The sequence below is a fragment of the Macaca mulatta genome, chromosome 11 (genome assembly GCF_049350105.2).
Source record: "Macaca mulatta isolate MMU2019108-1 chromosome 11, T2T-MMU8v2.0, whole genome shotgun sequence".
In the NCBI taxonomy this organism is placed as follows: Eukaryota; Metazoa; Chordata; class Mammalia; order Primates; family Cercopithecidae; genus Macaca; species Macaca mulatta.
In genome coordinates this window covers 104,185,548-104,201,612 of record NC_133416.1, presented here as the reverse complement: position 1 = coordinate 104,201,612, position 16,065 = coordinate 104,185,548, and the positions used below count along the sequence as shown (strand labels likewise).

Here is a 16,065-nt window from a genome sequence, read left to right as displayed (position 1 = left end):
AACTTCTGGATTGAGTCAAGCCAGAAGCCCACCTTACCTCCGGAATCTTCAGTTACATGAACAAATAAATTTCCTTTAGTGTATGACCCAGTTAAAGGTAGATTTTCTATTATCCAAAACCAAATGATTCTTAACTAATACAGTTGTAAGATCCAGATATAATCTCAGCTCTTTTCGCCCTTAATATACCCAAACTTGACTCAAACCTCCCATTTCATAACCTATGAAAGTCTAAAACTATTCCCATGATTCCTACAAATTCCCCAAAACTTAAGTTCTCATGATCCTTATTCCAGAAATAGCATGTTCAGGATGCATGCTACTTTTCAACAATTCTCCCTCATTACTAGCTTCTCAAACATACAAACACATTTTACAACGATCATTTTTGTGAGTTTGGTAATTTTACTTAACGTTTGAGGGATCACTGTAATGGGTCACTTAATCCACTGTACAACCTTCTGTTATCTGATGGCTATCTATTCTTTTCTTCCCTTTCTCTTTTATTTCTCCAATTTCCAAAGCAAATAAATTCCTCTCTTTGCAGGATAGGCAGCCATTCCAGTTTACCTGGAGCTGTCTCAGTTTGGGGATAGTCCCAGATTTTGCACTGAAAGCCAATCTCAATTCTGGAAAAACTGGGAAGATTTGTGACCCTATCTCCTGTCTCAAGTAATTTTACCTGCTCCTCTGAAGCATCAAAGCTAACCCACATCAATGGCTCATAGAGACCACCTATTCTAATAGACTTATCAAAATACCTTTCTAACCAAGGGACCTCTGTCCTAAATGAGAATTACTGTACCAGATGTTTAAAAAATAAAATATCTCATCATTAAATGGAAACACATTTAGAACTATGTCATCTTAACAAAGTGATGCTTTCATCATTATAAAACATTCTATTTCACCTCTGGCAGTATCCATTTTTGAATACCTTAATGACGATACAGCGACACCAACTTTCTTATGTTCAGTGTTCACATGGACTCCACTTCTCCATCCTTCTATTTTCAACCTGTTGGTGTCTTTTATTTAAAATAGAACAATCTCTGCTTTTAAATGAAAGTTGTGGTCAATTTACACTTAATACAATTAATAATATGGCTAAATGTAAGTCTAGTGTAAGTCATCTAGATTAATAGGCTGATTTTTTTTTTCTTTCAGCACTTTTAAGAAGGCAACCCATTATCACTTGGTCTCCAATGTTTCTGATGAGAAGTCAGCCTTTACTCTTATTACCCCCTTCCTTAGGACTCTGTGTTTTTTCTTCTAGTTGATTTTAAGATGTTTTTCCTATTTTTGATCTTCATAACTGTGACTATGATTTGCTTGGGTGTGGTTTTCTTTTTATTTATCTTGCTTGGAGTTCATTGAACTTCCTAAATCTAAAGTTGGTTAATATTTTAAATCAAATTTGAAAAACACTTTTACCATCCCTTTTTCAAAGGACTCTTTCCTTCCTATCTAGAACTTCAGTTGCTCCCTATCTGGGACTCTTTCCTATCTTAGACTTCAATTTCACACATGTTGAAACATGAACACGCCATCATAGCTCTGAAAGTTTTGAAAATCATTTTTTTCTCAGTACTGAGTTAGATAATTTCTACTGATCTGTCCAGAAGTGTACTGTTTTTTTTAAGAAAAATTCTGTAGCACATAATTTGCTAAGTCCATTCAATGAATTTTTAAATTTCAGATATATTTTTCCAGTTTAAGGATTTCCATTTGGTTATTTTTCTATTTCCATATCTATCCCGATATCCCCCATCTCTTTATCCATTATAGCAATCTTTTTCAATAGATTATTTTACATGTAAAGTATAGTTATTTTAAAGTCTCCATCTGCTAATTCTAACACCTGAGACTTCTGGAAATGTGTTGACTGTTTTTTCCCTAGATTATGGATGATATTTTCCTGCTTCTTTGTATATAAAGTAATTTTTAATTATTTAATGTATATTGTGGGCAACATTGTTGAGTTTTGTTCTAGCATACAGTTAAATTACTTTTATCTTATGGAGGTTTGATAGGTGGGCTTATTTTTGGTTGGCTGTCAGGTCTCATTTGTTGTCCTTGGTTCTAAAATTCTTCTTAAGGTGGTTCCCTCCTAGGTTTTAACGAAAAGCACAAATAATTTCTTAAGTCCCTTTTCCTTGACTGGACTTGAATTAAAAATTTGTCTCTCCAGTACCATGCATCTGTTGAAATCTCTGGGGCTTAGTTCTTTTAGCCTTTCAACTATGACTCTGCACTGGATTCTCTGGAGTCTCATCATGTGCATGTATTTTTGGTAGTCAGCCAATACTTTTAGGAGGATTCGTGCACAGATTTTGGGGCTCGCCACACTGTCTCCCTCCTTGTTGAAACATTCCCTCCTTTATTTCTAACTACTCTGGCAGACCCTCAACCTGACTTCTGAATCCTCAGTCCAGTCATTCAGCCTCTTCCTGATTGCACTCTGTCCCTTATGTATTTTGCAAGATAAGGTGTGCCCTCAGCGAAAAAGCTGTTTAAATTTGGACCTCACCAGGTTGTTTCCATATTTCAAAGATTACCATTCCTCCGGTTTCTGCCTATTTTTAGTCATTCCCCAGGGACTTCAAACAATCGTTTTAATTCTGATTTTATGATTGTTTGCACTGTTTTTTGATCCAGAGTTCAAAATTGTTATTGGCAAATGGTAGTTCAATAAAAGCCACTCTGCTATCACCAGAAATGAACTCCTATCACTACCATAAAAAAACAAAACAAACCAAAACAAAACAATAAATAACCTCTGATCCTGCTAGATAGAAACGAACTTCCCCCGAAGATGTATGTAATAATATAAGAATGTAATAATGGTAAGAGCTACCTGTTATTGAGCATCCAATATGTGTTGGACATTGTTCTAGGTGCTTTATGTATCCTAAATTTACAGATGAGAAAACTAAACTACAGAGAAGTTAAGGAACTTGGCCAAATTCATGCAGGTGGTAAAAGGAAAGCCAGGACTATCCGATGTCATAGCTGACTCCGTCATCCATGATACTATACTGCTATTCAAACATAGGGTAGTTGTCCCTTGATGGAAACAACTTAGAGGAGACTTAAGCTTGTAGTAGAGAATTCAACTAAAAAACTTTTATAGTTCCTTTAAACGTAATAATCTATTTTCTTTCTTTTATTTTTTTGAGGTGGAGTCTCACTCTGTTGCCAGGCTGGAGTGCAATGGTGCGATCTCGGCTCACTGCAACCTCCACCTCCCAGGTTCAAGAGTTTCTCCTGCCTCAGCCTCTGGAGTAGCTGGGACTACAGGCGTGTGCCACCACAATCAGCTAATTTTTGTATTTTTAGTAGAGATGAGGTTTCACCATGTTGGCCAGGATGGTCTCGATCTTTTGACCTTGTGATCCGCCTGCCTCAGCATCCAAAAGTGCTGGGATTAAAGGTGTGAGCCACCATGCCTGCCTAAACGTAATAATCTCTTTTCTTTCTTTCCTTCCTTCCCTTTTTTCCCTTCCTTACCTTCCTTACCTCCTTCCTTCTCTCTCTCTCTTTTTGACAGAGTTTTGCTCTTGTTGCCCAGGCTGGAGTGCAATGGCACAATCTCGGCTCTCTGCAACATTTGCCTCCCAGGTTCAAGCAATTCTCCTGCCTCAGCCTCCCAAGTAGCTGGGATTACAGGCATGCATCATCACACCCGGCTAATTTTGTATTTTTAGTAGAGAAAGGGTATTGCCATGTCGGTGAGGCTGGTCTCCAACTCCCGACCTCGGGTGATCCACCCGCCTCGGCCTCCCAAAGTGCTGGGATTACAGGCATGAGCCACCGTGCCTGGCCCATAATAATCTATTTTCTTACAAAAATTATAATTCCAACTCAACTAAAAGTATTAATTTTCATGTCAGAGAAATTAGTTTTCCTCAATCACCAATCCGGAAATGTATACATCAAGTAGTATTCCCATATCGACTCAGCTCCTGCAGAACTGTTTCTCTTTTCTCTACTTTTGAATTTGAGTTGTAGCACCTCAAGCAGAACTGTGTACTTGCAGTTACCCGAACTGCTGAAGCACTACTTGTATACTGTGTTTATTCCGGATGCAATGTCAAGATTGATCAACCAACTTATTTCAAGCAGTTTGAAGAATCAGCCTTTGAAGTCTTGAGAAATAGCCATTTTGGTGTGTTTTTTCCATACAACCCAAAATACATTTGAAAAATATTTTTAACCAGCAAAATTGTTCTAAGAAAAACAAAAAACACATTATTTTTCCTCATACAAAAATTAAACTGTTTTTAAGGTCAATAAAAACATTTCTTTCCTTGATATCCCTCCCTTGCTACGTGTCTCCCAAATCGTTTTAAACTAATTAGTCAGAAATTAATATTGTTTTGCAAAAATAAAATAAATGACAAATCCTTGAAAGAAAAGTCTACAGTCCTTGAAATGATCTATAAAATATGTGTTATTTTCCTGGGGGCTGCTATTGAAGACAGTTTTTTTTTTTAATGGGATGTTATTATCAGGATTCACAGGAAAACTTATTTTCTGGAATGAGTACCAGGATCACTAATAGCAATGCATCTCCTAAGTATGTGGTCTGTTTTTCCCTTAAAATGCTGTTGATCTTGTAAAGCACTGTATTTACTTGTTAACAAGTGCTGCAGGAAAGCATACAGCCAATCTATGGTTGACTCCTACTGAATGTAAAGGATGAATGGCACGTTAAAAAAATTAAAAGAAAAAGAAAAGGGCTCAACTCCTGGCTCCATCTTACTTTTCTACCACGTCTTCTTTGCTTAATTTTTCTTGTCTGGTTTTAATTAATCTTACCATTATTTTGAATGCATACTTATAAGCTACCTTAAATTTTTTGAGCAAGTTCAAATATGAATAACTAAATGGTCTAGATTAGACTGCTACAATTTAAAAAATAAGAACCATTGAACCATAAACAAAAATGGAAAGGAAAATGAGAATGTAAAAAAAAAAATTCATAAAAATATATAAAAAGAGTTTGTATTCTTGTTATTGAGGGATCTTGGAAATCTCAAAAAAAAAAAAGAAAAAAAGATGAACATACAAGTAAAAAATTGAGCAAAGATCCTGAAGAAGCATGACAACAGAAAAATATATAGTGGACCAAACAATGTGAAAAACATTCAACCTTAGAAGTAGTCAGATAAATGTAAATATAAACCTAAGAATAAATTTTTGTACAAAGTGGGAACATAAATTTATTTGTTTCCTTGAAATCTACCTACTTTGGTCCCTGACCTCAAGGAGAGGACAGATATGCAAACAAGCACGTGCAAAATAGAATGAGTGTGATAAAAGCACCTATGTGTTACATGGAGACACCAGGGAGGAAGTGGTATGGACAGGCTCCGTGGTGGAGGAGACGCCTGGGTTGAGTCTGGAATGAAGACTTGAGGCCATTAGGTATGAGTCTTTTTTAAAAAATTGATGAATAAAAATTGTATATATTTATCGTGTACAAACATGTTATTCTGAAATATATATATACATTGATTATTATTATAGAATAGCTAAATTGAGCCAATTAATATATGCATTTCCTCACATACTTATTTTTTGTGGTGAGAACAGTTAAGATCTTCTCTCAGCAATTTTCGAGTGTATAACACATTGTTAGTAACCATAGTCATTATTTTGTACAACAGAACTCTTGAACACATTCTTCCTGTTAAATGGAAATTTTGTATTTTTTGACCAACATCTCAACAGCCCCTCCCCTAGTCCCTGGTAACCACTCTCTACTTCTATGAGTTTAACTTTTTTAGATTCCATATATAAGTGAGATCATACAGTATTTGTCTTTCTGTGCCTGCCTTATTTAACTTAGCGTAATGTCCTCCAGGTTCATCCACGTTGTGGCAAATGACATAATTTCCTTACTTTTTAAGGTGGAATAATATTTCATTACGTATACACACATATTCCACATTTTATTTAGCCATTCATTCATTGATGGAGACTTAGTTGATTACATATGCTGGCTATTGAGAATAATGCTGCAATGAACACAGGAGGGCAGATATCTCTTAGATATGTTGATTTCATTTCCTTTGGATATATAGCCAGTAGTTAGATTGCTGGATCAGACGTGAACTTTCTGAAGGAAAGGACTGCCTAAGTGTCACTGCTTGTGTGCACAGTCCCTGGCATAGTACTGGAATTTGATACACATTTTTTAAAATAAAGAGAAAGGACATTTTTGCCAGGAAGCAAAGGACCAGACTAATGAATAAGATCTATCAAATGAACAAATGTATGCTTGAATGAATGAGCTCAGTTTGTCAGAGAAATACTAATGTATCTATGAAAAAGAGATTAAATGACCAGCCTCCAAAGGACAAAATGAAGATTTAATTTTTTTCCTCCTATGGATCATTATATATACTTTATTACTAGGAAAACAAACTCTGGACAATTCCTTTGGCCCTAATTATATCTTGATCATTCTAACTGCATTTCATCCAAACCCCAGCAGGTCTAAACATTTTCAACTTGAGCATTTTCCCAGTCAGTAAGCTCTGAAAAGGCCTGTCTATGTTACACTTAGGGAATATAAACAGTTGACTCAAATCTCAATACTTTTCCAAACATTGTTTTGTTTTATTTCTGGCTACTAGGGAAAATAATTAGACAGGCTATAGAAAATGCATTTAAATATTAACAATGGTTATTTTACAGTGGTCGACTTCTGGGTAACTTATTTTCACCTTTCAATATTTTGTAGATTTTCTACATTAGTTCCAAATTGCTTTTATAATAAGAAAATCAGTCCAATAAATTCTTGTGAATCTTGTGGGGAAAAATTAAATTAGGCAAGTTTTGAAACTACTTAGAAATATTTGAATTTTTTAGAAATCTACTCAGTTTTCACATCATGTACAATTTAAAGGGATGGTTCAGGGTGGTTTGTACTTGGGCAGAATCTGGTTTTAGACCTATTCCATTCTAAGCTGTTAAATACAAAATGTATTAAAGTTATCTTAAATATCAAACAGGAACAAAAGCAATTAATTTTGAATAGTCTCCAAAGTTCCAGTTGAAAATGGTTATTTTTACAGGGCTCATATATTACAGGTTATGTTACCAATTATTACTTGTTGTAAAAAAATTCCCATGCCTCTTAACCCAGCTTTTAACTAATGAATTTAATTATGAAGAAAACTGCTGTCACTGAAACCTTCTTCTTAATCATGCCTGTACTTATGACAAAAAATATCTGTTGCTATGGAAATTTTAGAGTCAAAGTTGCAATTCATAAGGCTCCACTGAAGTGAAAAGTGGAAATAGAAAATGAGTGTTGGTAAAGAGAAAATTCTTTCTTAATATATTTTTTAACATCAAAATTATGGATGATAGATGGATTTTACAAGTAAATCTCATTTTGCATAACAGTCGTGTAAAAAGTTCTGCATATATCTAATTTTGGAAAATCAAATAATTTAAAGTATAATGATGAACTTACAATGGATAGGAATCGAACAGGGAATCTGACTCAATTTAATTAAACATTTATTAAGGCTCTACTATCTCATATTAAAATTTAATATTTTCATAGATTGAGTTTTCTAAAATTGGGCATATGTATATAGTTTAACATTAGTTTCAAAATGATTTTTAGTTGTCATTAAAACCCAAAATAATGAAACCAGATGTGAACTACTCAGTTCCTGTCATATAATGAGATGAGAATCGTAGTTCAATTTATTAGTTATTTACTGATAGGTGAGCCAATAACTATACAAAGCTTGCGAGCCAACAAGATGAAGGGAATCAATGTGTTTGTTTTTAATTTATGAGACACATTATGTATGCAAAAGAAGTAGAGACCAATATAATAAACATTCAGCTTAAGAGAGAAAATTTTACAAAGACAAATGAAACCTCCTGAGCATTTTCCCTAGAGTTCATCCTCCCTCCTTTATCCAAGAGGTGACCACAAACCTGAATTTGGTGTCAACCATTAATGAATTTGTGTTAAAAATATTTTTAGTATATATGTACTCAGCCATAAATACTATATTATGTGTTTTGCCTGTATTTAAGCTTTATACAAATGGTATACAATGGTATCTTTTTACATATATCCTGCAACACTTGATTTTCTTTGACTAAACCTGCTTTTGAGATGAATCCAGATTGACATATATCTCTATTATTAATCCATTTATGAATGTTGTTTAGTATTTCATTATTTATTTATAACTTCTATAAAATATTATCCTGTATGACTATGCCACTATTTCTTTATCCATTCCACCTGATGGATATTTCATAGGTTTTCCTTTGTTTTTACTACTATAATCAATGCATCAGAAATTTGCACAAGTCTTGCTGGGCAAATAGGTCGGAGCTCATATTGTAGAATATACTATAGCATTTCAAATGAGAGAAAATGGCAAAGAGTAGTTAAGCAGTGGACTTCTGGGTTCACTGTTTTCTCCCCTAACCCCATTAGGGGCTTGTTCAATCCTATGCATACATAGATAATATTAAATAAATAATAATATTTAAATCTTTTTTATGGATGAAGATGTGCTGGATGACATGTATATTTCATTTAAGTTTTCAGGTTTTATGGGCACCCTATAAGTTCCATGATGCATTAGGAAAAACAATGTGCCCAGTCTCAAACTGAATGTAACCTAAAATAATGTGGAGCAGGCCCACACACTTATGATACTCTTGAGCTACTGTTTTAAGGTTGTTATATGAAAATACTACAAAACTATGTGTCCAAGGACACTGTTAAGAGCCAAATGAGCAGGGCACCTTGAAGTGCTCTAGGAGTCCTTGGAGGCAGACACCCTTCTGCATGGTCATTTGAACTGGATGGAGGGATTTGCATGATATTGCTCAAAAGGGGAAGGAAGAGCAATGCAGACTGCAGGCAGAAACCGTTTCTGGACAGTACATTTCTACTCTCCAGAAATTTACCATTTCCCCCCTGCAATTCAGTGACGAACAGGTTGGCTGAGCTGGGGACTGTGAAGTGCCTACGCATGAAGTGAACCAAGACCACCACATTTAAGCCTCTGAATAGCTGGCAGGTGGTCAATTTCTAAAGCAATCTCTTGGAGGTTGACATGGAGAAAGATACGGGAAGTGCTGCAGTTTTATTACCTATCACTTAGCTGCTGGCATGGGCTTCTCTTCCCTCTTTCCTGACTTCCCTCCCCTGTGTCTGCTCCCCTTCTTCTCCCCCTTTCAGCTTGCCTCCTGTCATTCTCTGTTATAATTAAAACAAATAGAAAACATTGCAGGTGTCTACTATAAAGCATTTGCAGATACTGTATATTTTTAAAAACCAGCTGCAAATTGTGTAATTTGGTCTTTAAAAAAAAACTCTGAAAGACATTTCTGGAAATAAACACATCTTTCATCCTGCAGATTTTGAATTTTCTTTTTGTTTGTACTTCAGCCCAGTTCATCATCATTTCCTTACCGCCTTGCACAGAAAGTTACAGCTTTAACTAGTGAGTGTTGCTCCTATTTTAGAAAAGATGGGGAATTTTGGAATGATGGTTTAAACTGGGGAAACTGTTACTGTATGGTCTGGTGCAGTTTTAGACAGTATTTTTCTCAGGCAAAACAACACTCAAGAATAACAGCATCTGTAAGAACTGAAAGTGAAGAAAAAAATAAAAGAAAAAAAAAGTGCTGAAATGTTATCCACCATAGTTGGAAGGGATCTGCCTTCCCCAGAGGAAACCAGTGTATTAGCACAGATAACAGATAACACTGGGGACCCCCTTCCATGGATTCTTGGGGCATCCATTCAGATCTGCAAGTCATTTTTTAAAATCTGCCCCCAGGGCAGATGACAGGTGTCCCAGTTTTAGCTTGAACCTCAGCTATCTCTTCCTCTCCCTTTACTATCCAATTTCCTAGAGCTATGGAGTGGGTAGAAGAAAGGTGCAGAGGAGGCCAACTTAACGGTGAAGAGCTCAGATTCTTCTGGGAGGATTTAAATCCTGGCTCTACTTCCGACTAACTGTGATTGTTAGCCAAGTTATTTAACTGCTTTATGTTTTTGTTTCCTTGTCTATAATATGGGGTCAATAATACTGTGTGCATCATGGTCATTATTCTTGTGAAGACAGAGGGAGAAAATGCACTGAAGCACTTACAAATATGTGCCTGGCAGGTAAATGCTCCAGAAAGGGTAGGCAATAATGGAGCAGTAATGATGGTGGAGTGTTGGCGATACCTCCACCTCCTTCCTTTTTTTAGAACTCCAGAGTGCCATCTTTCCTGGATTATATCCATCCATTCATTCATCCATCCATCCCTCCAACCATCCCTCTATCCATCCAACAAATATTATAGACCTATGTGCCAGGTATTGTTCTAGGGTTCTATAAAAATAGTACAAGCACTTATGTTCACTAAAGTAAAGAAAAATGAAAGTATCTAACTAGTAAAAACGTATTAGTGACAAAAACCAGAAGATGTGCATTTGCATTCACAGGAAATTAGCATGAAGTTGAGGTAAGTGGTCTTGGTTATGAGTCATGCTGTTTCTACACCTGTAATAAATGTGTAGGTACTCTGTTGCACCTTTCTTGACCTTGGTAACTAGCTTTGCATAATAAATTAAACTCCCACCATTAAGAAATGCAAACTCTTCAAAGTGATCTCTAACCCAGCAAAGAAATGTGCAAACCCCAGTCTCAGACCAAAGGACTCAGAAGCCATCTTCGCATAAGAGCCATTACCATCCAAATGGCTTTTCTGTTTGAATCAAATTTTATTTCATATGAGGGTATAAACATCAGGCAACAATTTTTCCCTTTGAATTCATGAGTAAATATTTGGTTCTTCTTCTCTTTCATTAAAACATGGTTTCCTATCGGTCTTCTTGTCTTTTGTTTCTTTCCCTTTCATTATATCTTGCATTCTTATCTGCCCTGGAGACCAGGCCATCATTCATTCCACTCATTCCTTTCATTCATCCAATATTTATTAAATGCGTACTAGTGTCAGGAACTTGTCACTTCTCTCCTCAGTCACTTGTAATGGCACCCTATCATCTATTGATTCAATCCTGAAGTCTTCATTCTAGTGCTCCTTACAGTTTATTTTCCATCATGACTGTGCACACTCCAGGTAGGTCACAGTCAAGTCCTTTGAATATAAACCATGTGTATTTTTATTTTTATGCCTCTGTTCTCCTCCAGTGCACCCCCTTCTAGCAAAATTTTTTAGCAAATTTTCAACTACCAAAATCCTTCTTATCCTTAAATGCTTTGCTAAAGGCTTGTTTCCTCTACATTGTATTGTAGAACAATTCATCTTCGCTGTTCCCAGACTTTAGAACTTCATAGATGTCTACATTTAAAAGCTCAGGGACTAACATAAAGTTGCATTTTTTCTTATATTATCAAAGGAGATTATTTTAAAATGCCAACTGCCAGCTACTATTACTGTTGCTTCATTTTTTTAAAAAAGGGCCTTTTTAATACTAGCAGGAAATTCAGAATAGAGGATGATACATTAAACCAATTTAGCTTTAGAAAAACATATTTGTGTTATTTTTTTTAAACCAGGAGTATTCATTCACTGACTAGCATGTGGGAAGAATTCACATGTTCGCATTTTTAGATGATAGACAAAATGAGTCAGAAATGCACGTTCCTTTTCCAATCTGGCAGGGAAACAATGCTCCCAGCACTCTATTATTACATCAGGCATTGTGCTAAGCACCTTATTACTTCAACTCACCTAATTAATACACACAGCAATCCTATAGGATAGATACTAACATTCCCATTCTACAGATGAGAAAATAAAAGCTTACAGAATTTAAGTTAATTCCCCAAAGTAGCAAAGCTAGCAAATGGCAAAGTTACTATTTAAACCCAGGTTTATACAATTCTAAAGCTGGCACCCTAAAATTCTATGCAATATTGCCTCTCAGAAGTATAAAATATGGAAGGTCTCATTTGCTTCCCAAACCATTTAGAGAATTTCCAAAATTGAAATTACCACATGTTGGGGTTTATTTGAGGGTTCTTCAAGACTAGCATTAGTGACGTTCTGGACTTGATAATTCTTTGTTGTGGGAGCTGTCTTGTGCATTGTAGGATGTTTACTCACTGGATGCCACTAGTACTCTCCAGGGATAACAACCAAATACGTCTCCAGACACTCTCAAATGTCACCTAATGGACAAAATCACTGCCAATTGAGAACCAATGGTTTAATCCAATCTTGCTTTATGGACCTGTCCAAAAACAACCTAAATGACTCCAAACGTGAAAACAGTTGCACTGTGCAAAAACTTGTTTTCTATGAATAGCTCTGTAATACAGTTTTAATAAGCAACAGCAGTGTCATTTAATTTAAATACAATTTAAGACATTCCTCAAAATAATAATTTAAAAAGAAATTTAGCTTGTGTAAAAAAACGATTTTATTTTTGTTGTTATAAGAGGACCATTCCAAAAACTTAGTTCAAACCAAGAGAAACAACAATTAAATCCTTCATAAGGTTACCGTATAATGTTCAGGGAATAATTGACACTATCCAGTTGAAAAGGCTTCCTCCTGATAAAATGCAACCATTAGCCAGATCAAAAAGTCTCTCAAGATTGAATATAGATGGCAGCGAGATATCAAATGGGACCTGAGGAAAAGCATAAAAGTGTTCATGAAATGCATTGTTTCAAACTGTTGACAAAGTTTTCAAAATACCCAAATACCAATTTCTAGTAATTTTATATGAAAGATAGTTAACTTGTGTGCCTCAGATAAGGCACAAAGTTTCATACCTCTAAACTGCCGAAATGGCACATACATCGTTCTACATCCTATTAAGATTCCTACATGAGCCTATAAAACAGCAAACACTTCTAAAAATATGGACTATTTGTATTTAGGTAATCATTGTACATGGTTCTAAATGTAAGACTTTTGGCCCTTCTCCTAATAAAACACTTTCCTGCATAACAGACTGACCAGTTGACAAATCTCCCTCTCTCATTTGGAGCATAAGTCTTGACACAGTGAAGAAGGACGCACCAGAAAATTATGTTTGGAGATCAGTGCATCTGAAAGAGGCACCGTGTTACCCCGAGCGAGAGCTAGTACAGCCAAAGTCATCCTGGGCAGGCTGAGAAAATGGAAAATAAAGACTACTTTTGTGGTCATAGCATTGGTTATTGATTGGGGGAAGGACAGGGAGGAGAGAACAAAAATGAAGGAAAGAAAACAAATGTTTGCTGGGGACCCACTTCATGACAATCTAGGTATATACTTGTGTAGAATGACCACAATGAGTTACAGCCTCGTGGGTCCGAAGCCTGGTTAAAAAACAAACAAACAAAAAAATTAGAGAATAAGTTTTTATTAATTTCTTGTCTACTTGTTAAATGAGCCAGTCATTCGTTATATTCTTAAAAAAACATAATGAACCTAAATGTGGATATTCCATTTGGAGGCTGGTTTTTGTTAACTTTTTTGTCACTTTATTAGATTTTAAAAAAGATAAAGTATTCCAGTGTTTTCCATAACTACAAACAATAAAGAGGTGAATAAATAAAAAATTAATAATATTCGCCTTCCTTGATCAGTCCTAATATAATCAATGTTTCCAGATTGGAGGATATCCTTTCAGATGGTTTTTTTCTTTTTTTAAAAAAAATTAAATTATTAGGTTCATTATTTGCTTTTTCAATTAGCAATATGTAAGATAAATCCCTCCTTAATCAATTCAGGGAGGCCGAATAATTACATGGTGTTAAGAATGTGCATCCTGGGGTCTGACGTGGTGGCTCACGCCTGTAATCCCAACACTTTGGGAGGCTGAGGCTGGAGGATCACAAAGTCGGGAGTTCACGACCAGCCTGGCCAACACAGTGAAACCCCGTCTCTACTAAAAATACAAAAAATTAACCAGGCATGGTGGTGGGTGCCTATAATCTCAGCTACTAGAGAGGCTGAGGCAGAAGAATTGCTTGAACCCAGGAGGCGGAGACTGCAGCAAGCTGAGATCATGCCATTGCACTCCAGACCGGGCGAAACTCCATCTCCAAAAAGAAAAAGAAAAAGTGTGCATTCTGGAGTAGGACTTTTTGGTTCAAATTCAGACCTCACCACTTACCAGCTATGCGAAACTGGGTAAAATGTTTGATCTGTTTGAACTTTAATTTCCACATGCATAAAATAGGAATTATCTATTTTGAATTGATTTTTGTATAGGGTATAAATAAGGGGTTCAGCTTCAGTCTTCTGCTTATGGCTAGCCAACTACCCCACCACCATTTATTGAACAGGAAGGCTTTTCCCCTTGCTTGTTTTTGTCACCTTTGTTGAAAGTCAGATGGTCATAGGTATGTGGCAACATTTCTGGGTTCTCTATTCTGTTCCATTGGTCTATGTGCCTGTTTTTGTACTAGTGCCATGCTGTTGTGGTTACTGTAGTCCCGTAGTGTAGTTTGAAGTCAAGTAACATACTATGTCTAGTTTTGTTCTTTTTGCTTAAGATTGCCTTGGCTATTCAGGCTCTCTTTTGGTTCCATAATTTTAGTTCCATTAATTTTAAAATAGTTTTTTCTAGTTCTGTGAAGAATGTTGTTGGTAGTTTGATAAGAATAGCATTGAATATGTAAATTGCTCTGGACAGTATGGCCATTTTAATGATATTGATTCTTCATATCCATGAGCATGGGATGCTTTTCCATTTGTTTGTATCTTTCCTGATTTCTTTGAGCGTGTTCCATAGTTCTCATTGCAGGGATCTTTCACCTCCATGGTTAGCTGTATTCCTAGGTATTTTATTCTTTTTGTGGCAATTGTGAATAGTATTGGCTTTCCAAAACTATATAAACCCTGAAAGATAACCTAGGCAATACCATGCTGGACATGGGAATGAGTAAAGATTTCATGGCAAAGACACTAAAAACAATCACAGCAAAAGCAAAAATTGGCAAGTGGGATCTAATTAAACTTAAGAGCTTCTGCACAGCAAAAGAAACTATAAGAGTAAACAGACAACCTACAGAATGGGAGACCATATTTGCAAACTATGCATCTGATGAATGTCTAATATCCAGCATCTATGAGGAACCGAAACCAAATTTACAAGAGAAAAACAATCACACTAAAAAACGGGCAAAGGACATGAACAGACACTTCAAAAGAGGACATACATGCACCCAAGAAGAATATGACTAAAAGTTCAATATCACTGATCATTAGAAAAATGCAAATCAAAATGACTATGAGATACCATCTCACACCTGTTATATTAAAAAGTCAAAAAATAACAGATGCTGGTAAGGTTGCAGAGAAAAAGGGAACATTATACACTGTTGGTGGGAGTGTAACTTAGTTCAACCATTGTGGAAAGTAGTATGGCAATTCCTCAAAGAGCTAAAAGCGGAGCGGAACTATCATTAGACCCAATAATCCCATTACTGGTTATATACCCAGAGAAATATAAATCATTCTACCATTAAGACTTCAGACAAGCACACAAATGTTCATTGCAGCACTATTCACAATAGCAAAGACATGTGTATTGGTCCATTTTCATACAGCTATAAAGAGCTGCCTGAGACTAGGTAATTTATAGGAAAAGAGGTTTAATTGACTCACAGTTCCACATGGCTGGGGAGGGCTCGGAAACTTATAATCATGGCAGAAAGCAAAAGGAAAGCAAGCAACTTCTTCGCAGGGTTGGAGGAAAGACAGAACAAAGGAGGAAGAGCCACTTTTAAGCTATCGGATCTCCTGAGAACTCACTATCACAAGAACAGCATGGAGGACATCACTCCCATTATCCAATCACCTCCCACCAGGTCCCTCCTTGACACATGGGAATCACAATTTGAGATGAGATTTGGGTAGGGACACAGAGCCAAGCCATATCAACACGGAATCAACCTAAATGCCCATCAATGACAGATTGGATAAGGTAAATGTGGTACATATACACCATGGAACACTATGTAGCCATGAAAAAGAACGTGATCATGTCTTTTGTGAAATACGGATGAAACTAGAGGCTATTATCCTCAGCAAACTAACACAGGAACA

At 36.0% G+C, this 16,065-nt stretch overlaps 1 protein-coding gene across 2 annotated transcripts in view; it reads right to left on the bottom strand.

Annotated features, from left to right (window-relative positions):
- The window catches only part of CFAP54 (cilia and flagella associated protein 54), a 391,130-nt gene that overhangs the window by 1,765 nt on the left and 373,300 nt on the right, over nt 1-16,065 (bottom strand). For both annotated transcript variants that reach the window (XM_015152488.3, XM_077954781.1), the window contains one exon: nt 12,523-12,652. In XM_015152488.3, the coding sequence (XP_015007974.2) occupies nt 12,533-12,652 (120 nt within the window). In that variant the 3' untranslated portion in view covers nt 12,523-12,532. The remainder of the gene's footprint in view (nt 1-12,522; nt 12,653-16,065) is intronic.